Source organism: Aethalodelphis obliquidens, unplaced genomic scaffold (assembly GCF_003676395.1).
Source record: "Aethalodelphis obliquidens isolate GAN/ISIS:26980383/991018 unplaced genomic scaffold, ASM367639v1 scaffold11, whole genome shotgun sequence".
NCBI lineage: Eukaryota > Metazoa > Chordata > Mammalia > Artiodactyla > Delphinidae > Aethalodelphis > Aethalodelphis obliquidens.
In genome coordinates this window covers 20,926,531-20,943,842 of record NW_020837955.1, presented here as the reverse complement: position 1 = coordinate 20,943,842, position 17,312 = coordinate 20,926,531, and the positions used below count along the sequence as shown (strand labels likewise).

At 39.7% G+C, this 17,312-nt stretch overlaps 1 protein-coding gene across 9 annotated transcripts in view; it reads left to right on the top strand.

The window, feature by feature from the left end:
* The window catches only part of STN1 (STN1 subunit of CST complex), a 43,320-nt gene that overhangs the window by 7,785 nt on the left and 18,223 nt on the right, over positions 1–17,312 (top strand). For 5 of the 9 annotated variants that reach the window (XR_003433910.1, XR_003433911.1, XR_003433909.1 and 2 more), the window contains exons 3-7: positions 583–678; positions 5,468–5,536; positions 10,149–10,307; positions 11,034–11,157; positions 12,302–12,476. Coding sequence is in view for 6 of the 9 variants with exons in the window: in XM_027112516.1 (XP_026968317.1) it covers positions 583–678; positions 5,468–5,536; positions 10,149–10,307; positions 11,034–11,157; positions 12,302–12,476 (623 nt within the window). In the remaining 3 variants the exon portion in view is untranslated. The remainder of the gene's footprint in view (positions 1–582; positions 679–5,467; positions 5,537–10,148; positions 10,308–11,033; positions 11,158–12,301; positions 12,477–17,312) is intronic. The other 4 variants (XM_027112513.1, XM_027112517.1, XM_027112515.1 and 1 more) reach the window with 4 other exon arrangements.

The following is a 17,312-nucleotide window of genomic DNA, read 5'->3' as shown; positions in this document are numbered from 1 at the left end:
CTGTTGCCTAGGCTTTGAAAATAGAATTTTAAAAAGAGAAGTTTTTGAGTCGTAATCTACTGGCCCCAAAGGGTAGTGTTTTGTAACCTAATCATCTTCTCTTTTTCTTAAAAAAAAAAAAGTGCTATTGCTAATTCGTAGAAATGATGACTGGTTTCCTAGAAAAGCCAGAGAAGCCTTTTCTCGTGGTTTCCTCTCTTTCCTTTTCCAGTCCCTCAAAATACAGTACTGTGTTGTGTCTCATAATACTGCGGCTGTTTTTAGGCCCTTATGAGAGTTCTACAGGCAGGTGCATTTCATTCTCACAAGTGGAAAGAAGATTAACCACATCTAGTTAGACAATATTGGTTTTCTCTTTTCTGTGCTAGTACAAGCTTCTTTAAAGCCACACTTTCTACTTATAACCCTTGAGGAAAAGACATCTGAATTTCTTGGGGTTTGGCATTTGTCAAGAGCTGATTCTTAAGTCTGAAATTTTAGCAAGCAGCATGCCACTGATTTTTGACACAGTTAACATTTACTGAAGCAGAAAATGTCATCATACGTTATATGGACTTTGCCTTTTTTTCCCTTTAATTTCAGGTATATTTTTTTACAGTGGGCATCCAATAAAACAGGTAGATATCTTGGGAACTGTAATTGGAGTGAGAGAAAGAGATGCTTTCTACATTTGTGGAGGTAAGAACAATTGTGTCTGACATTGAGTTTATGTGGAAGGACCCCACTTAACTGGACATTGTATTTGAAGCAACCCCAGCCTTTCAGAGCAGCTGGGGCCTCTCATAACCCCCATGCACTTGTCCTCTATTGGGAACCATTTGCAGCCACCAACATGGACTAAGTGTAAAATGAGGCAACGGGTGGGAATGATACTGATGAATATTGTCAGGTGACAGCTGCTGGGGAGCTAGGAGGCAGAAGAATTAAACTACAGTCTAGGGTCACTGGTTGATCAGGGACAGATACCTGATACCTAGGGCATAGCTATAAATAGCAAAGGATGGTGATATATGTTTATATTGATACCTTTAAAATAAAAAGGCCAGATTAACATTAAAGTAGACTCTTTAAGAAGACAAGGAGATATGAAAAATAATTTATAAGATTTATATCCAGAACAGTTAAAAAAAAAAAAAAAAGCTTTTTGGTACCCAAAGGGATAAATATCCATTATCAGAAAATTTCCCTTCCCTTTTGATGATAGAAACTAAATAAAGGGTTTCTGTAGTTTGGACACCAGTGAACTATTAGGATATGATTTTAGTGTCATGGGTCTTGACTTTTTTTTTGCATTGAGTTTAATGTAATCATTTTAATATATTGCCTAAGATTCTCTGTAGTTGAGGCCAAGCTGGATATTTTGTGGGAAGCTTAACTTTGAATTCCAACCTTTGCTATAATTGACATTGTCACTTTTTGTTGTATTCACTTGGATTTGTATTCTTTTTCTACTTGGGGAAAAACAGAAGGCAGTTGAACTAGGTGACCAAGAACATTTCATTGGCAGTCTGTGCATGACTGATAATTTACAGATACAATTTCTTCAACATATATTCATTTTCCTGGGGATGATTGTCTTGTGCTTATAAAATAACATGTGAGAGATGAGATTTCTCATGCCCTCTGCTTTTTCCCAGCTTGTATTTTTTTAAAACTCTGAAATAGATCACCTTGTCATGCATCCCCATACTGGATCTCTTCTCTGCTTTATTTTACCATAGATACTGGTTCTCTTTTTCTCCAGGCAGTTCAACAAACATTCACTAAGTTCCTACAGCATACCCAGCTGCTGGCAAGTACGTTATCTGTACTTCCTCTCCAAGTACCAGTGATGAAATGATAGTATCTGTCAGTTTACAGAGCACTTATGCATGCATAATTTCATGTTATTCTCCTCCCAGTCTTTTGAAATGGAAAAGACAGATTATTATTTCCATTTTATAGATGAGAAAACTAAGGTTCAGTTACTTGCTCAAGGTTCCACTGATGGGTCCAATCTCTTTACTAACTCCAGTGTGCTGTGTAGTCTCCATAGAACTCAAATTCTAAAAGAAAAAGAGATTTTTATATCAGTGTTACTCAGGGGCTGGGGGCAGGGAGGGATGAATAGGTGGAGCACAGAGGAAGTTTAGGGCAATGAAACTATTCTGTATGGTTCTGTAATGGTGGATGTGTGTCATTATACGTTTGACCAAACCCACAGGATATACAACACCAAGTGTGAACCCTAGTGTAAACTATGGACTTTGACTGATAATGATATGTCAATGTAGATTCATCAATTGAAACCAATGTACCACTCTGGTGGGGATGTTGGTAATGCGGAAGCTATACGTGTGAGGGGGCAGGGGATAATGGGAAACCTCGGTATCTTCTGCCCACTTCTGCTGTGAACCTAAAACTGCTCTAAAAATAAAGTCTATTAAAAAGTTTTTTTTAAAAAAAGATTTTTCTCTGTCCCATGCCCCTCCTCCCCCCCCCCCCCCCCCAAAATCAGCTGCATCTGGTTTTTAATTTTCTGATTTTTAGATCAGAATGAGGCTATTTGAGGACATCAGTCCTGGCTGCAGAACCAGGCCAGATATAATCTGGCCTGCAGAAAGAGGCCAGATATAATGCCTCTGACCTAAAGGGGTTTCATTTAACCCCTTTTCCCTTCATAAAGAGATGAAGGCAATATGGCTGACTCTTCCCCAATAAACATTTCTCTTAGACTGGATGTCGTGAGAGCATGGCACATCTGTGGTTTGTGGGGAAATGAAAAGCGTCTGAAGGCTGAAGTAATTGAGAGTATAAACACTTGGGACTTTAATTCCTGTGAGGCCTGTTCAAGAGAGAGCTGCACATACCCTGCTGTTCTCAGGCCCAGCTTGGCTCTCGGACCACCTGCCAGGTGGCTACTCCTGCTGTCCCAGGTCCTCTTCCTCCTGACTCACTGCAGGCCTATATGCTGGGGTTGCTTCCTGCTCACCCTGATTCGTCCCATGGCTGAAACAAAAGGCCGGCAGCCCAGGCCATGCTGCCCAGCTAGGGAGGACACTGCCCAGCATGGCAAGAACACTCCCCTTCCAGGGCCTTCCAGTAGCCAGGCCTCAGGATGCCAGGGCGGTGTCTGCTGGGAGAGGTTACCAACCAGGAAGTCAGAGAGTTTGGTGGCAGTGCCCTGAGCACACAGAGCACCTGGCAGCAACTCAAGCTCAGACCTAGAATCCTGGGAGACTACAGTCAAGACCAGAATGACCTCACATTTTCTAGAACAAATACTCATGTGCCAATATTTTTTGACTTAGAATTATAAGGCAAAATTTTAAACTGGCCAGAGAAGTAGTGTGCCTAGAAGTGTCATACATTATTTTTTAACTCAAAATGTCCTTATTGATTTTTTTTTTGCTTCTTAAAATGATACTCACTATAAAATAAAATTTAAAGCTAGAGAAAATTTTAATGAAGTACATAAAGCTCATGTGAAATGCTGTAAATCAGATAAAAACAATATCAGTGTTTAGGTGAACATCCTTCCTAGTTTTTCTAACATGTTCCTAATATGAAGAAATATAGATATGCCTTATTTCTTTCTGTTTTTAATGTTTCTGGAATTAGGCTTACAGTCAATGTATACATTGAATATGGGGTTCCTTCTACATACTCCAAAAGAAACTGCTATTAGCATTTTAATGTCTTAAGGTCATTTCTGTCAAAACACACTATTTAATGTTTTACATAAATTAGCTTATATATGATATATATGACTATATATATATAATTTCTGTTTTGCAATGAGATTAATAGCAATGACCATGGATCTTCATTATAACTTTGTATTCTCATATGCCATGCCATTGTAATTTATTTAACCACTTATATATTTATAAACATTTAGGTTATTTCCAACTTCCAGAACTATAAACAATATTATAATGAACAGCCTTATACAAAATATATATATCTGTGCATTTGTTCCATTTTTCTCTTCAGGATAAATTACTGGAAGTAAATACTAAGTCAAAGGATATAAACATTTCAAAATTTGATAGACATTTCCAAACTTAGTCTTTAGAAATTTGGTATGAATTTACACTCCTGCTAACAGCATATGAGGGTATCAGTATTTTTAATATTTGTCTTCTAGTAGTTGAGAAGTTATTTAAATTTGCTTCTTTTTTCTGGTAACTAGTGATTTAGCATACTGACAAATGTCTGCTGGTCATTTTTGTACCTTCCATGAATGGCGTATTCTTTTTCTTTGCCACTTTTTCTCTTATAGTTTTGGTCTTTTCCTTATTAATTTGTATGAGTTCTTTATATATTAAGATATTAACTCCATTGTTTGGAAAATTGCTATACAGAGTTAGTTTTTAGTTGGTCAAATATATCAGACTTCTAGAATGAGTTGTGATTTTCAGGTCTGTTTAAAGAAGTCTCCCCCCACCAACTGTAAGCCCAGGATTGAAAGTATTCACCCATATTTTTTTCTCATCTTCTTAAGTTTACCTATATTGTATTTAATAAAATAAAATCTATCTAGAATTTATTTTAGTATAAGAAGTATTCTTCTCAGCTTCTGCTTTAAACACAGATTTAAACAAGCAATAAAGAAATTTTCCCATATGTTTCTTCTATATTACATGTGTTTTTACAACAGTCTAGCTGATGATTTTTTAAAAATCATTAAGCCCACCGAACCCATGTTCATCAACCTCTGTTCTGAGATTGTCAGAAATTAGGCCAATAGAAACACCTCTCATCCTTGATCCTATCATCCTTGAAACATCTGCAAATTTTTCTGCAGTTATAAATCCAAGTACAATGGAAATTCTTTTTTTTTTTTTTTTTTTGCACTGTGGCTAAAATAAGCCAGACCAATACTGCTTGTGTGAACAAGGTATAATTATTTTTTATTATGAAAATAAAACTTTGCCCTTCTGTGATACGCTTAGCTTTCCTTACATCCCCTGCAGTGGTAAGGACAGGGTAGAAGCTCTTTCAAAGAGAAGCCCAGGCCAGAAGACTTGGGATGCTTTGTCTTGGTAAGTCAGCAAGCTATCGAGAGAGCGCATGGTGACAGATGGCTGTGCTCTGAGTGCCTCTAACCACTGATCAGGCAATGGTCTCTGGTTGCAGGTTGCAGTGCAAGGCTGATTTTACATGTTAGCAGATATTGAGATCTTTGCACTTAACTTCCTGAGGACACCATTTTTAGGAGAGATTAATACCCTTGAGATAGGGTAAGAGAAGTGCTGACTACATTCTGCTGGGCTCATGTATTACACTGACATTGCAGACAAGCAATTCCCACTGGATTGTGGTGAGAGATTATTTCTAAGGGTGGAAGAAAAGTTTGCTCAGGGATTTGCCCAACCAGGCTATTGAAAATGTCGTCTTACAGTTCGGCTGAATGCAATGGCAATGTGCTAATTCACCTGTAATGCCCATATCTCTGTTCTACACTTTTACGCTTCTCTTGCAGTGGATGATAGCACTGGAGTTATAAACTGCATCTGCTGGAAGAAATTGAATAATACCAAATCCTCATCAGGTAATTTTATTTGCCACGCTTCTTTACCTTTACAGCTAACCAGTAGATTTTACTTAGGGTAGCTCAGCAGAGTAGCTGGAGTACTAATTTTCACATTTATTCATTGGTGAATTACATTGATCAACTTGAAGCACTACACCCAGAGCTTTGGCTGCTCTGCAAACTGATATTAGTGGGGAGCCAGTTGCTTTTCTTGCTCTCTTTTCTTTGGTGCTCACTTCCTCCTAAGCCTACAGGAATGTGAATAGGTTACTAGAAGTTTCAGTGTTTCATTTTTACCATGACATTATTCCACAAGTCAAGATAGTTTAGCCTAATTGCTGATCAGGTGAGAATCCCCTTGCTCTGGGCATATCACTTGACCAAAGCTTTTTTGAAAGCTTTTGCCCTGACATGGTTGCCACTAACATCTATGCTCCCATGATCTAAATTTTCTGAAATCTCTAGCTTGTTCAAACAAATATGCCAGGAGTTCTAAGACTGATGAGAAGGTAAGATAGGATTCCCTTGAAGTTAGCCGTTAAATAATATTAAATAATATAAACTAAAAAAGAACTTTAAAATAGTATATTGAACTCATTGACTATAACTGAAACAGCATTTGGAATTTCTTGAGTCTGTTTTAATAGTCCTTAGGTAGTTTTTTGAGTTGCATAAGTTCATAATATATATCAAAGTATATATTGTGCAATAGTGGTGATCATTTTTGGTTCTAGAGAAGCTATGGAAACTGGGGCCTTGTTTTTCTCTGTTTTATAGCATATGCATTATGATGCCATATACACTGGGGTTATTCAGTAAATATTACCTGCTCTGATATCTAACATCTACTATCTATGTCCTCCTGTTATACACGTGGTAAGAATGTGTAACACTTGGAGTAGTTTCTTTTTCTTTTTGACATTACCTGTCAGAATCTCAACTTCCTACTTTGACTGTACTGACCAGTGAGATGCTCCTTTGCTTAATTTTCTGATGTATTTATATTTAGAATTTGGCCATCACTGATGTATTTATATTTAGAATTTGGCCATCACTTTCATATAACTTTGGTATTCCTATTTCCTAATTTGGGAACATCTATATCAGTGGTACTACTTAGTACTACTTAGTACCACTAAGCTTTGCAGATTAGAAAAAACTTAAGGCAGACAACAGGTTTTTGTGCAGATATCTCACAGGTAAGAAATAAACCTATATGACAATCAGATATTTGAACTTTCATATATGTCCAGGGTATTAAAATTATTTGCAGATTTATGGTTGTGGTATTGTCACGATCTTCAATCAGAAGGTGTAGTTTCAATATGCATACTTGTTTTAAACCAAGGGTCAGCAGACATTTTCTGTACAGGGCCAGACAATAATTGTCTTCTGGTTTGTGGGCCATATGGTCTGCATCTCAACTGTTCAACACTGCCATTGTTAACACCAAAGCAACTATAGACAGTACATAAACAAACAAGCATGGTTGTGTTCTAATAAAACTTTATTTACAAAAACAGATTGTGGGTAGATTTGGTCCATGGGTTGTAGTTTGACTGTTGTTTTCGACATTGTTTTAATTTTCAAAATCAACTCTTTTTTTAAAAAATAAATGGCAGCAGAAATATTATATGATTCAGTAATTTTTTAGATAAAATGTCTATTAATACTGAAAAAAGTGAGATTTTTTAAATATCTGTAAGTAGATGAATAGATGAACAGTCACAGTTGGTAGCCTTAATCAGAAATTGCTTTGAGAATAAAAAGTGAGGGTAAGGGTGCAAGGAGAAAGCCTGAAAGTGATTCTCATCATGTTATATATGAAGTGATATTTTAAAATTGTTCCCAAATAGCCCATTCTCTCCTTTTAATTTAATCGCCCTCGGTTTTAAAGCTTTCCACTGGAAAGTGTCCATTGAAGACTAATTTTTTTAAACGAAATTTAGTCTGAGTCAAAATCATGTTCTAGTCAGTTACAGTATAAAAATATAATATTAACTCCTATAAATGTCACACTGATTGTACCATTTGGACTTAGCTTATGAGAAAAGTTAAGAAAGCTTGGAGCTTAATATTAGAATTTTAAAGAGGATTTATCTTCCAGCGTGGAATAGGCTACTTAAAACGAAATTCTGTCAGGCTCCAACTATCTCATTCTACTCATTAAATTACACAGCTTGAGCCCTTCTTTTGGCAGTTTGGTTCACCCTTTAAATGAAAGCTGAGCCTCTTTTTCTCAGACCAGCCCTCAGTCTGATCATTTCAGCAGTGCTGTATGAAGCATTTATTATCACCTATAATGTCTGAATCATGGCAGTGAAATTTATAAATACTTTTAAAGTTCAGCCTAAATGGAAGAGGACTTAGGGATAGGAACCCAGACAGAATAACTTTTTAAAAAGTAATACTTGGGTATTTTCTGAAGAAACCCAGTAAGTTGAGTAACATTAATGCTGATTGTGTCTAGATTCCAAGCTCTTGGTTACTGGTCTATGCAAAGTTCTCCGAGCTCCTTAGGTTGCTGTTTCCCTTACTATAGTCAGTATGTTAAAAGTAATAATGCCTTTGCACATTACAGAGCCATGGTTATCTAAGTTGTGTTAGATTAAGAAGCACAAAATTTGATCAATAGACCATTATTCATTCCATTATAGGAACCCTAGTATATGACAAAGCAGAAATAATACAACAGCAGGAAATAAGTAAGCATTTAACAAATGTTGTTGGTTCAAGTAGATAACAATATTAAAAAAGAGGTAACTGTGATCACTGTCTTACAGCTTACATAAAATAACCCAAAGAAGATAGAGTTGTGTATTTATCACAATAAGTATGGGGGTATCTATGTTAAGCTCTTATATGTTAAGCTGTTAAAGCAATGAAAGCTATCATCAGTGACAAGAGGGATAAACTAAAACATTTTTTTCAAACTTTTATGTATTAAAATTAAATCAAATAAACATAAAAAAGAAAGCAGTGGAATGGGGAGAGTGGATGTAATAAGCATAACTGATAAAGCTTCCCTGCATTTTTTTCAGAAATGAACATAAAGTGTTCAAAAGAGATGAAGGGCTTATACATAAAGAAATGCAGAGAGCAGATCATCTTATATAAAAACACATGGTCTCTCTGGCAATTTAAAAGCAAAAATAAAACATTATAGAATCATTATGTATTTTTTAAGGTGTTAAAAATCCAAATGACTGAAGCCAGTATAGGAGCTGCAAGCCCACACACATTGCTGGTGACACCTTGTAAAAAGAGAATGGTTTGATTGGGGTTTTTTGGCAAACATTCTGATAATATGTAAGGAACTCTAAACCTGTTTATACTTTTCTATCCAGTAATCCCCAATGAAAGACCCCAAAGAAAACAAAATTTTTGTCTTGAGGGCTTAATTGTTCATTTTCACAAGTAGCTGACATTTATTGAATGTTTCCTATAGATCTGACATTGCGCTAAGCTCATGATGTAAGGGTTAACTAAGATCATACACAACAGCTCCATATGTGAAGGGCACTGTTAAATCCTCATCATAACTGAGGAAAGAGGTACAGCAAGATTAAGCAGTCTGCCCAAGGTCACAAAGCTAATAAGAAGTGACCTGACATTCAAGCCAGGTCTGTCTGACTCCCTTTACCCAAGCTGACCTCTCAGCCCCATACAGTGGTAGTGATAAAAACCAAAATAAAAAATTATGAAAGAAGGAAGAAATATTTAACGAGATTAGCTGAACAAACTGTGGCATATGAACATGACAGAATGCTATTTTGTTATTTAAAATGCTGAGTTGTATAGATTCTGTGGATACATGTGTGTATTTGAAGTGATGCTAGACAGAAAAACAACACAAAATTGTTTACACACATGAGCTATAACCATGGAAGATATAATTATACTCACGGGTCAGGCAGCAGAGAATAAAGAATAAGCAGGAAGGCTCTGGAGTCAGAGACCGCCAGGGTTTGAACTCCAGCTTTGTTGCTAACTAGTTATTTTACTGTGGGCAAGTTGCTTGACCTCTGTGTGACTCAGTTTCCTCATCTGAAAAATGGGACTAATAATAAGAGTGGTTGTGAGGATTAGATGCACTGATAGGTTATAAAGTCCTTAGAACAGAGAGAGAGAGAAAGAGAAGGTTAGCCTAGTTACTCAACAAAGAAAAGTGAGAGAGATTAGGGTGTTGAGCACCTTGGTGGAAAATCAAACTCTGGCCAATTTGCCTTCCCCGTAAACAACGACAAATGGAGACTCTTGGGCACCTTTCCCCTCAGGCCAGGCCTCTGTCTCCCAGCAAGGACACTTTAAAGGGTTGTTTAGAGCTATTCCCACCAAACCCGGCTGAACTCACACAGAATTCAGCTCAGGCAGGTGTAGAGCCCTTTGCACAGGCGATGCAGGGGTAGGAAGGAAGACAACGGAACTCACCCACTGGGTTGTCAAGCCTTATGCCTTTTATCCAGTAGAGGATTTCGAAAGATTACGCAGATTTCCTACAGTAGAGCAACCAATCAGAAGTAGAACAAATAAATGTCTCATGTCGGTCTTACCACAGACTCTCTCCCAAATGTGGTGAAGTGATTTTGTTACGCATTTCTCTCCTTCCTTCTGGCCCCAACAACTACAGCTGCTCCGAGTGCAAGAGAGCTGAGCTTAACCTCACAGCTTAAGAAGCTGCAAGAGACCATTGCACAGAGGACAAAGGTAGAAATTGGGGACATTATCCGGATCAGAGGTCACATCCGCATGTACAGAGGAGAGCGAGAAATTTACGCTACTGCTTATTGTAAGCACAAGATATCTCTGCCAAATTGGTTGTTATTCTGTGTGTGTGTCCAGTAAACTCATTCAGCGAAAAGTCAAACTTCTAAAAAGTTCAAATAAAAAGATTTAACTCTAATGAAGGAACAACATGCTTTCTTTAGAAAAGTAGCATTTCTTAATTTTATTTTGAAGAGGTCACTATAAATAAATTGGGAAAGAAAACAAGTGATTCATTGCATATGGCTGACAAATTGTATTCAACATTTGGACCCCATAGTAGAGTCTCTGAGTGTGAATCCATTTAGGGAAGAGTGTTCATAGTCTTCAAAATGACGGAAATTTCTTGAACACCGTTGAGTCCATTAACTTTGAAAAATAACAACTAATCAGAAGTGTGACAGTTCTCTGTCATCTGAGTGGTGCCCTTTGCACCGCTCTGGCTGGTTTGTCCTTGGAAATCTCAAGGACAGCCCAGTTGTCCACCATTGTACCAGATCAGTGAATACGCTCATGCGCTTTCCCTAGCCCTGGTCTCCTCTGGCCATGCCTGTGTCACTTAGGGTATCGCATCCCCTCTCGCAGGATGACTGGGAACCATTCAGTGCGTTTAGACTGCGATCCTGGGCATCCTTGAAGAAGGAGACCCACCAAGTGCTTCGTTTACTGTTGTCCTGGCAGCAGTCTGGACGTGGGAAAGAACTAATCTCAGTGTAATTTCTGTGGCCTGCTTTCCCCTGTGGCTTGTTAGATAAAGTGGATGATCCAGTGTGCAACATTCAGATCGCAAGGATGCTTGAGCTGCCCACCATCTACAGGAAAGTTTATGACCAGCCCTTCCGCAGCCCAGCCCTAGAGAAAGAAGAGGCACTGAGGTAAGTTCTGGACTATGACTGCCGAGGATGTGACCACAGCAATGAGGCCAACCAGTGGGATCCCAGGTTCTGGGGTGGGCCTGGGTCCAAATCCTGAACTGTCCACTCACTCACTGTGGAGCTCCAGGCAAGTGTGTCCCCGCTCTGGATGCCTCAGTGTCCTCACCTGTAAAGTGAAGGTGTTAATAGTGCAGGTGTTCTAAGGTTTGGTAAGGAAGATATATGTGTAATTGGAGTCTCCGAAGGAGTGGAGGGGGGAGCAGAGAGAGAATATTGGAAGAAATCATGGATGAAAATTTTCCAAGTTTGATGAGGACTGTAAACTCACAGATCCAAGAAGCTCAGTGAACCCCAAGGCAAGAAGCGTGAAGAAAACTGTGCCAAAAGGCACATCATAATCAAAGAAACAATACCAGCCGCTCTCAACCAGGGATGACTTTATTCTCTTTCAGGGACGGAAAAATAAACAGGAGGAGTAAGAATATATGTATATTTGTTACTATACGCCTCAAATAACTCAGAGGAGACAGAAATGATCATAGTGGCTGCCGGGAGGGGGCGGCCGGTGGGAGGGGGACTGGAAGGTGGGAGGGGGACTGGAAGGAGGATAGAAAGGAGACTCTTCACCATGTACCCTTCCATTTTTTAAACATATTCAATATTTATAGATTACATATTCCAAAAAATTATATTAAAAAAAACCCAAACTGTAGACCTGTATAAAGTAAAACGTGGAAGTTTTCCATTTTCCTGTCTCCCGCCTCAGTACCATTCCCCGGAGGTTACCACTGTGCAGAGGTTGATGTGTGTATCCTGTTAGGCGTTTTTCTTCGGTTGCATACACAAGCATGAATATCCACCCACGTACTTTGTGGGTTGTCCTTTGCTTCCTTACAAAAATGGCACCGTTCCTCACATGCTATTCTGCATCTTGACTTTTTTCTAAATCTATCACGAATATCAGTTCCTGTAGTTCTGCCTCATCCTTTTAAACAACCACACAGTGTTCACTGGGTGAACTGCTCCTTATGTCAAAAACGTGCATCAGTATAGTATTGCGCTTGCTAGCTGTTTCAGTTTTACATGCGTCCAAATGGAACAAAAGTAACAGATTTCTGCAGGGCTTGTTAAAACTTTCTCCCAGCAGCAATCCAGGCACCCTGGACCTTGACAGTCTCACGTATCTGCTGAGTGAAAAAGTCAAAGAATTCCTTGTGGAGAACAGAGTGCAAACCTTTTACCAGCAGGAGTTGGAAGCGGTGGAGTCCCTGCTGTCCCTTGCCAACCAGCCTGTGATTCACAGCGACTGCTCCGGGCGAGTAAGTGTGGCATGACCATGTGAGAATTCGAGGCCCCTGCCCCACATCTGCAGGTGGAGGGTGTGGGTGGACATGACTGTGGCATTGAGACTCACAGGGTGTACCCGGAGTATAGAGGTTATGTTGATTCTATTCTGGAAAAGTCACTGACCACTGAGAATTTGAAAGGAGAATGCACGTGCATGCCCTTTTCCCCTCCTTAATCTCATAAAGCTTAATCTTCAGGTAGAAAAAAAAAATAAGGTTCATAGCACTTAGTACTCACTGAGATGGGTATTTAATGTCAGCAGGAACCAACTGAGGGGGAAATAGATGAGAAGAGCTAAAATTATCCTTCCAAGATTATTTTTTGATCAGCAAGATGATTCTTGAACTCGAACCAAGGTTTTTAATGACTTGTTCTGTCTTCTCCAGAATAAGGTTGATCTATCGTGTCTTAGGAGTTTGAATAAAGATCAAGTTGTATTCAGTCTGGTTTATAAGTAAAAATTGCAGGGAATACTCAAGTAATTTTTTATTCATCCTAGAAAGAGCTGTCCTCTTTTTTTTTTTTTTTTTCTTTTTTTTGCGGTATGCGGACCTGTCACTGTTGTGGCCTCTCCCGTTGCGGAGCACAGGCTCCGGACACACAGGCCCAGCGGCCATGGCTCACGAGTCCAGCTGCTCCGCGGCATGTGGGATCTTCCCGGACCGGGGCACGAACCCGTGTCCCCTGCATCGGCAGGCGGACTCTCAACCACTGCGCCACCAGGGAAGCCCTGTCCTCATTTTTTAACACCCATAGCGTTAGAGGCGAACTCAAGTTGTTTGGTGTTTACTTATTTGCTTGGAATTAAGAATTATCTGAGACTTTGGTTTTAGGCTTTCCTTTTCATTGCAATTCCTTAGTTTTCTTGTTGCTGTAACACGACTTGTATTTATTTATTTCATTTATTCCACTGGGAATGATCTCTGCTTGAATGTCACCTTCTTGCCCTCCCTGACCTTCTGCTCTGATAGCCACCAGCTTCCTCACTGTGTTATCACTCTGTTTCCACATTTCGTGATAGCACTGGTATTTATTTGTTTTGTGTGCCTATTACCCCACCAGAATTTAAGTTCTCTAAGAGCAGAGCCTTTGTCTGTCTCATTCTTTGCTCTCTAGAACGCCTAGAACATGGTTGGCATAAAGTATGCTCTCCACAATTATTTGTTGATTGAAGGAATGAAAACTTTTAAAAATTCAAATAGTCTGGGAGTTCCCTGGTGGTCCAGTGGTTAGGACTCGGTGCTTTCACTGCTTTCGGGCAACTAAGATCCTGCAAGCTGTGCGGCACAGCCAAAAAACAAAACGAGAAAACAAAAATAGATAAAAAAATAAAAATTCGAATAGTCCAGGAAACTGTCTAGTTTTTAAGTTTCCTTCCCATCCTCCTTCCTCATCCCCTTTCTACAGAGACGAGCACCATCTCATGAGTATCCTTCTGGAGATAATCTGCATATATAAACTAGAAGTAGTTGTATCCCCTTTTTTACACAAATGGTATCATACTAAACACTATATCTACCTAGGTTTTCATTGGACAGCATGTCTTATAGGTCCTTTCCTAGCCATACTTACATATTTGCCACTCTATAATAATCTTTTATTATGTGTATCATAATTTCCTTAAGGGGTCTCTCCATTCCTGGACTGTTTAGATGTTTTCTAGTCTTTTGCCATTACCACCAGGGCTGCCATGAGTACCCTTGTGAAGTAACATAATTATTCTTTGTGATTCTGGTGGAACAGATACCAGGTCTCTGTCCCGACCTCCTAAGCATGACCACTGCTTCTCAGTTTCATTCGTGAACTTGATTATCTCTTCCTGTCACCAGGCTGTGTGCCCAGTGACCCGCAATTTCATACATGGAGATGAGGGATATTGTTTCAGGAAACACCGAGGTGGGGAGGGTCAGGACTGGCCGCTTTGTTCTGTGCCACCGTTGCTTCTGCACAGTTGTAGCTCCCCAGCTGTCCACTGACAGCAGGAGTGACCTTCTTCCCATTTAATCATTTAGAGGAGGCTCAGTGCCAACTTGGCCTCCCAGGACTTCTGACCACTCTCTTGGCATGTTTAGAAGGAAACGTTGAAGCTTAGCAAAGACCACATCTTCCTGTGAGCCAGCTCTTCTCCAATAATTAAGTAGGGAGAATTGAGGACTAAAAGGCCCCTCCATTCAGAACATTCCAGGGAGGACTTTTGGTGTGATATCTTTTTGAGAATGCTTAGAAAAGAAATTTGTATCTGCCCGGTGCTATATGTTTAAAAAAAATGAATATGGCAGTATATCTGTTTTGTCTTTGGAAACTACTTTTCCATCAGTTATGAATTATTCCCTCACATGGCTCTGGTTGGGGAGGTCAGTGTCATTAAATTGAATTCTGTTTAATAGAGCCTGGGAGACCCAGGATGCTTTACAATGATGGTGAAACCTTAGACCCTTTGGCACTTTCTGTAGTCATACAGATGAAAGCTTAACAAACAAAATCATTGTGATGTTGTCTTAGCCTAGAGGCTGGGGAGAGTGGGTTTGAATGTTTTCCCCCTTTCTTTTTTTCCACAGTGGCCCTTTTTAGCAAATCCAGAAACATGATAAACAAACCTTGCAAAACCATTGTTTCTTTGACAACTCGATAAATGTTGAGTTTGTTTGGGAATGAAGACTATATATATATTTCAGAGATCCACCCAGTTCCTGACCTGCCACAAGGAGAGGCCCGCGAAGGCTCAGCCCGTTCAGCTGGTCACTGTTTTTGTTTCTGAACAGTTTCGGTTTCCTGAATGGGATGAGTCTGTCATTGCTCTTTAGAAAAAGACAAGAAAGACACACATCTCAGGCCAGGAAAAGCTGCTAGCTAGAGGGACGATTGGAGGCTTTATCCTTGAGCCTGTGTCTTTATAACCAGCAGGGAATTATGTCCTGAGTTCAACTGAGGCAAATGTTTTTGGAAAGGAAGCTTCACATATTGTTTATATTTACAGAGAGCCTTTTCTGCTGGGTCCTCCTTGTTCACAGCTGAAACTGCTTTTACTCTCCCAGGCCTCACACCCTCTCTTCCTGCTGCTCGATCTGCTGAAATCTGGGAGGAGGAACCGGGCTTTCTGTATGGTCTGAGGATAACCAAGAGTCATTTTTAATGACAGGAATAATCGTGCAACAACATTTCTAGTCAGTTTCCAATTTATTTCTATATTGGGAAGAGACATAATAAACTCGACCCTTAGGATCCTTTTATTAAATTGACCAAAGAAGACGAATCTCCTGAGAATTATGAAGATGAAATAGTTATAAAGTCACGTAGGGGAGCCTGTGTTGGGTTGAGCATTCTTTTCCTAAGTGAGAGCACTCACGTATGACATTAAAAACAGCTTTGCCTCAAGTCCCCCTGAATAAAAAGATATGTGATTGAGGATTGCTGGGAGAGGTGTTTATTCTAAACACACCCAGATAGCTTTTCTGCCCGTGGGAGTCATCAAATATTTCTCAACCTGTTCTCCCTTCAGAGAATGGGTGCTGTCATAACCTGGAGTGCTTGTCAACTCTCAGGCCCTCCTGTTCCACTGGCCAGGTTCTCCAGGCCTGTTCTGTTGAGAAAAAACCTAGGCTATTAATTAAGAACGTTAGTCTCTCCTGTTCAGCTCAGGAGAGCACATTTGTGAAACATCACCAAGATCTGTTAGATTCAAACAGTGCCTGTCTGGGAGGCCTCTTCTAGAAAGCGAAGATTTCTTTCAGGATGGAGCTGTCAATACTTGAGGCCATTTGGGAGTTCCTTTCCTCTCCCTGTCACTCTGTGGGAATGTCATCAGCAAATCCCAGGCCCGCTCTCTGTTTCAGCATCTGTGAGTGCTGCCCCAGACAGCCTCCATAAGGACCTTCCGTTAGAGGAGTAGGACTGTGCCTTCAAACACTCTTTTGGAAGCTTTGCCACGTTTCTTTGGCACTCTGATCTTTCTAGTATCTTGATGTATTTCTGTCACATTACAAATGGATCTGTACCTTGAAGGACACTTATTACTTACCACTTCCTTTGTTTTAGGAATGAACTGAAAATCCCTAATGGAATAATTAGGAGGATATCGCCTACCTATATGGGGTATTTCCCCTGAATACACACATATTTTCTCCATCACCCACTACGTGTCAGGGAGCAGGTGGCCAAGATGAGTCCCCAACTCAAGAAGCACACAGTCTAGTTAACCATGGTAGGACATAGCTGAAAACCTGGCCTCCTTGAAATAAGAAGTAGGATGACCTGGTAACCTCTCTAGGCAAACTTGACTCTTAGAGAAGGGAAGGGATACTGAAATTGAGGAGAGAGCAAACTGACAGCAGCAGAGGGTCCTTCCTCATGGTGTTCTCGCTTCCCCTAGGGCCCTGTCCACCTTCAGCCCATGGACCCTCCCCTTTGACAGATCTCTGCACAGCTGTTTGTCTCCACTGTCCTCCATTTAAAATAAGGAGTCTATTTAACACTCTCTATGTGCTGGAATCCCCAACTTATTATTTCAATGTGTGTAAAATTCTTTGATATCCGTAGGAAGAAGCTGTATATATGACCACAATTTTAATGAAAAAAGTGAGCCAGTAGGTATAGAATTTTTGGCTCTGTATAAAAAAATAAATCAAAGATTGTCATTTTGATATTTCCATTTTATATCGTTGAGTTAAATGAATTAAACAAACAAAAAATCATAACCAAAGTGTGGAACAGTTATCAAGTGTGATTCTGCCAGAGCAAACTTCCCAATCCTCCTTAAATACCATCCTGCTAGGCCCGTGCATACCTGAATCTTTTTGACTCAGTAGATA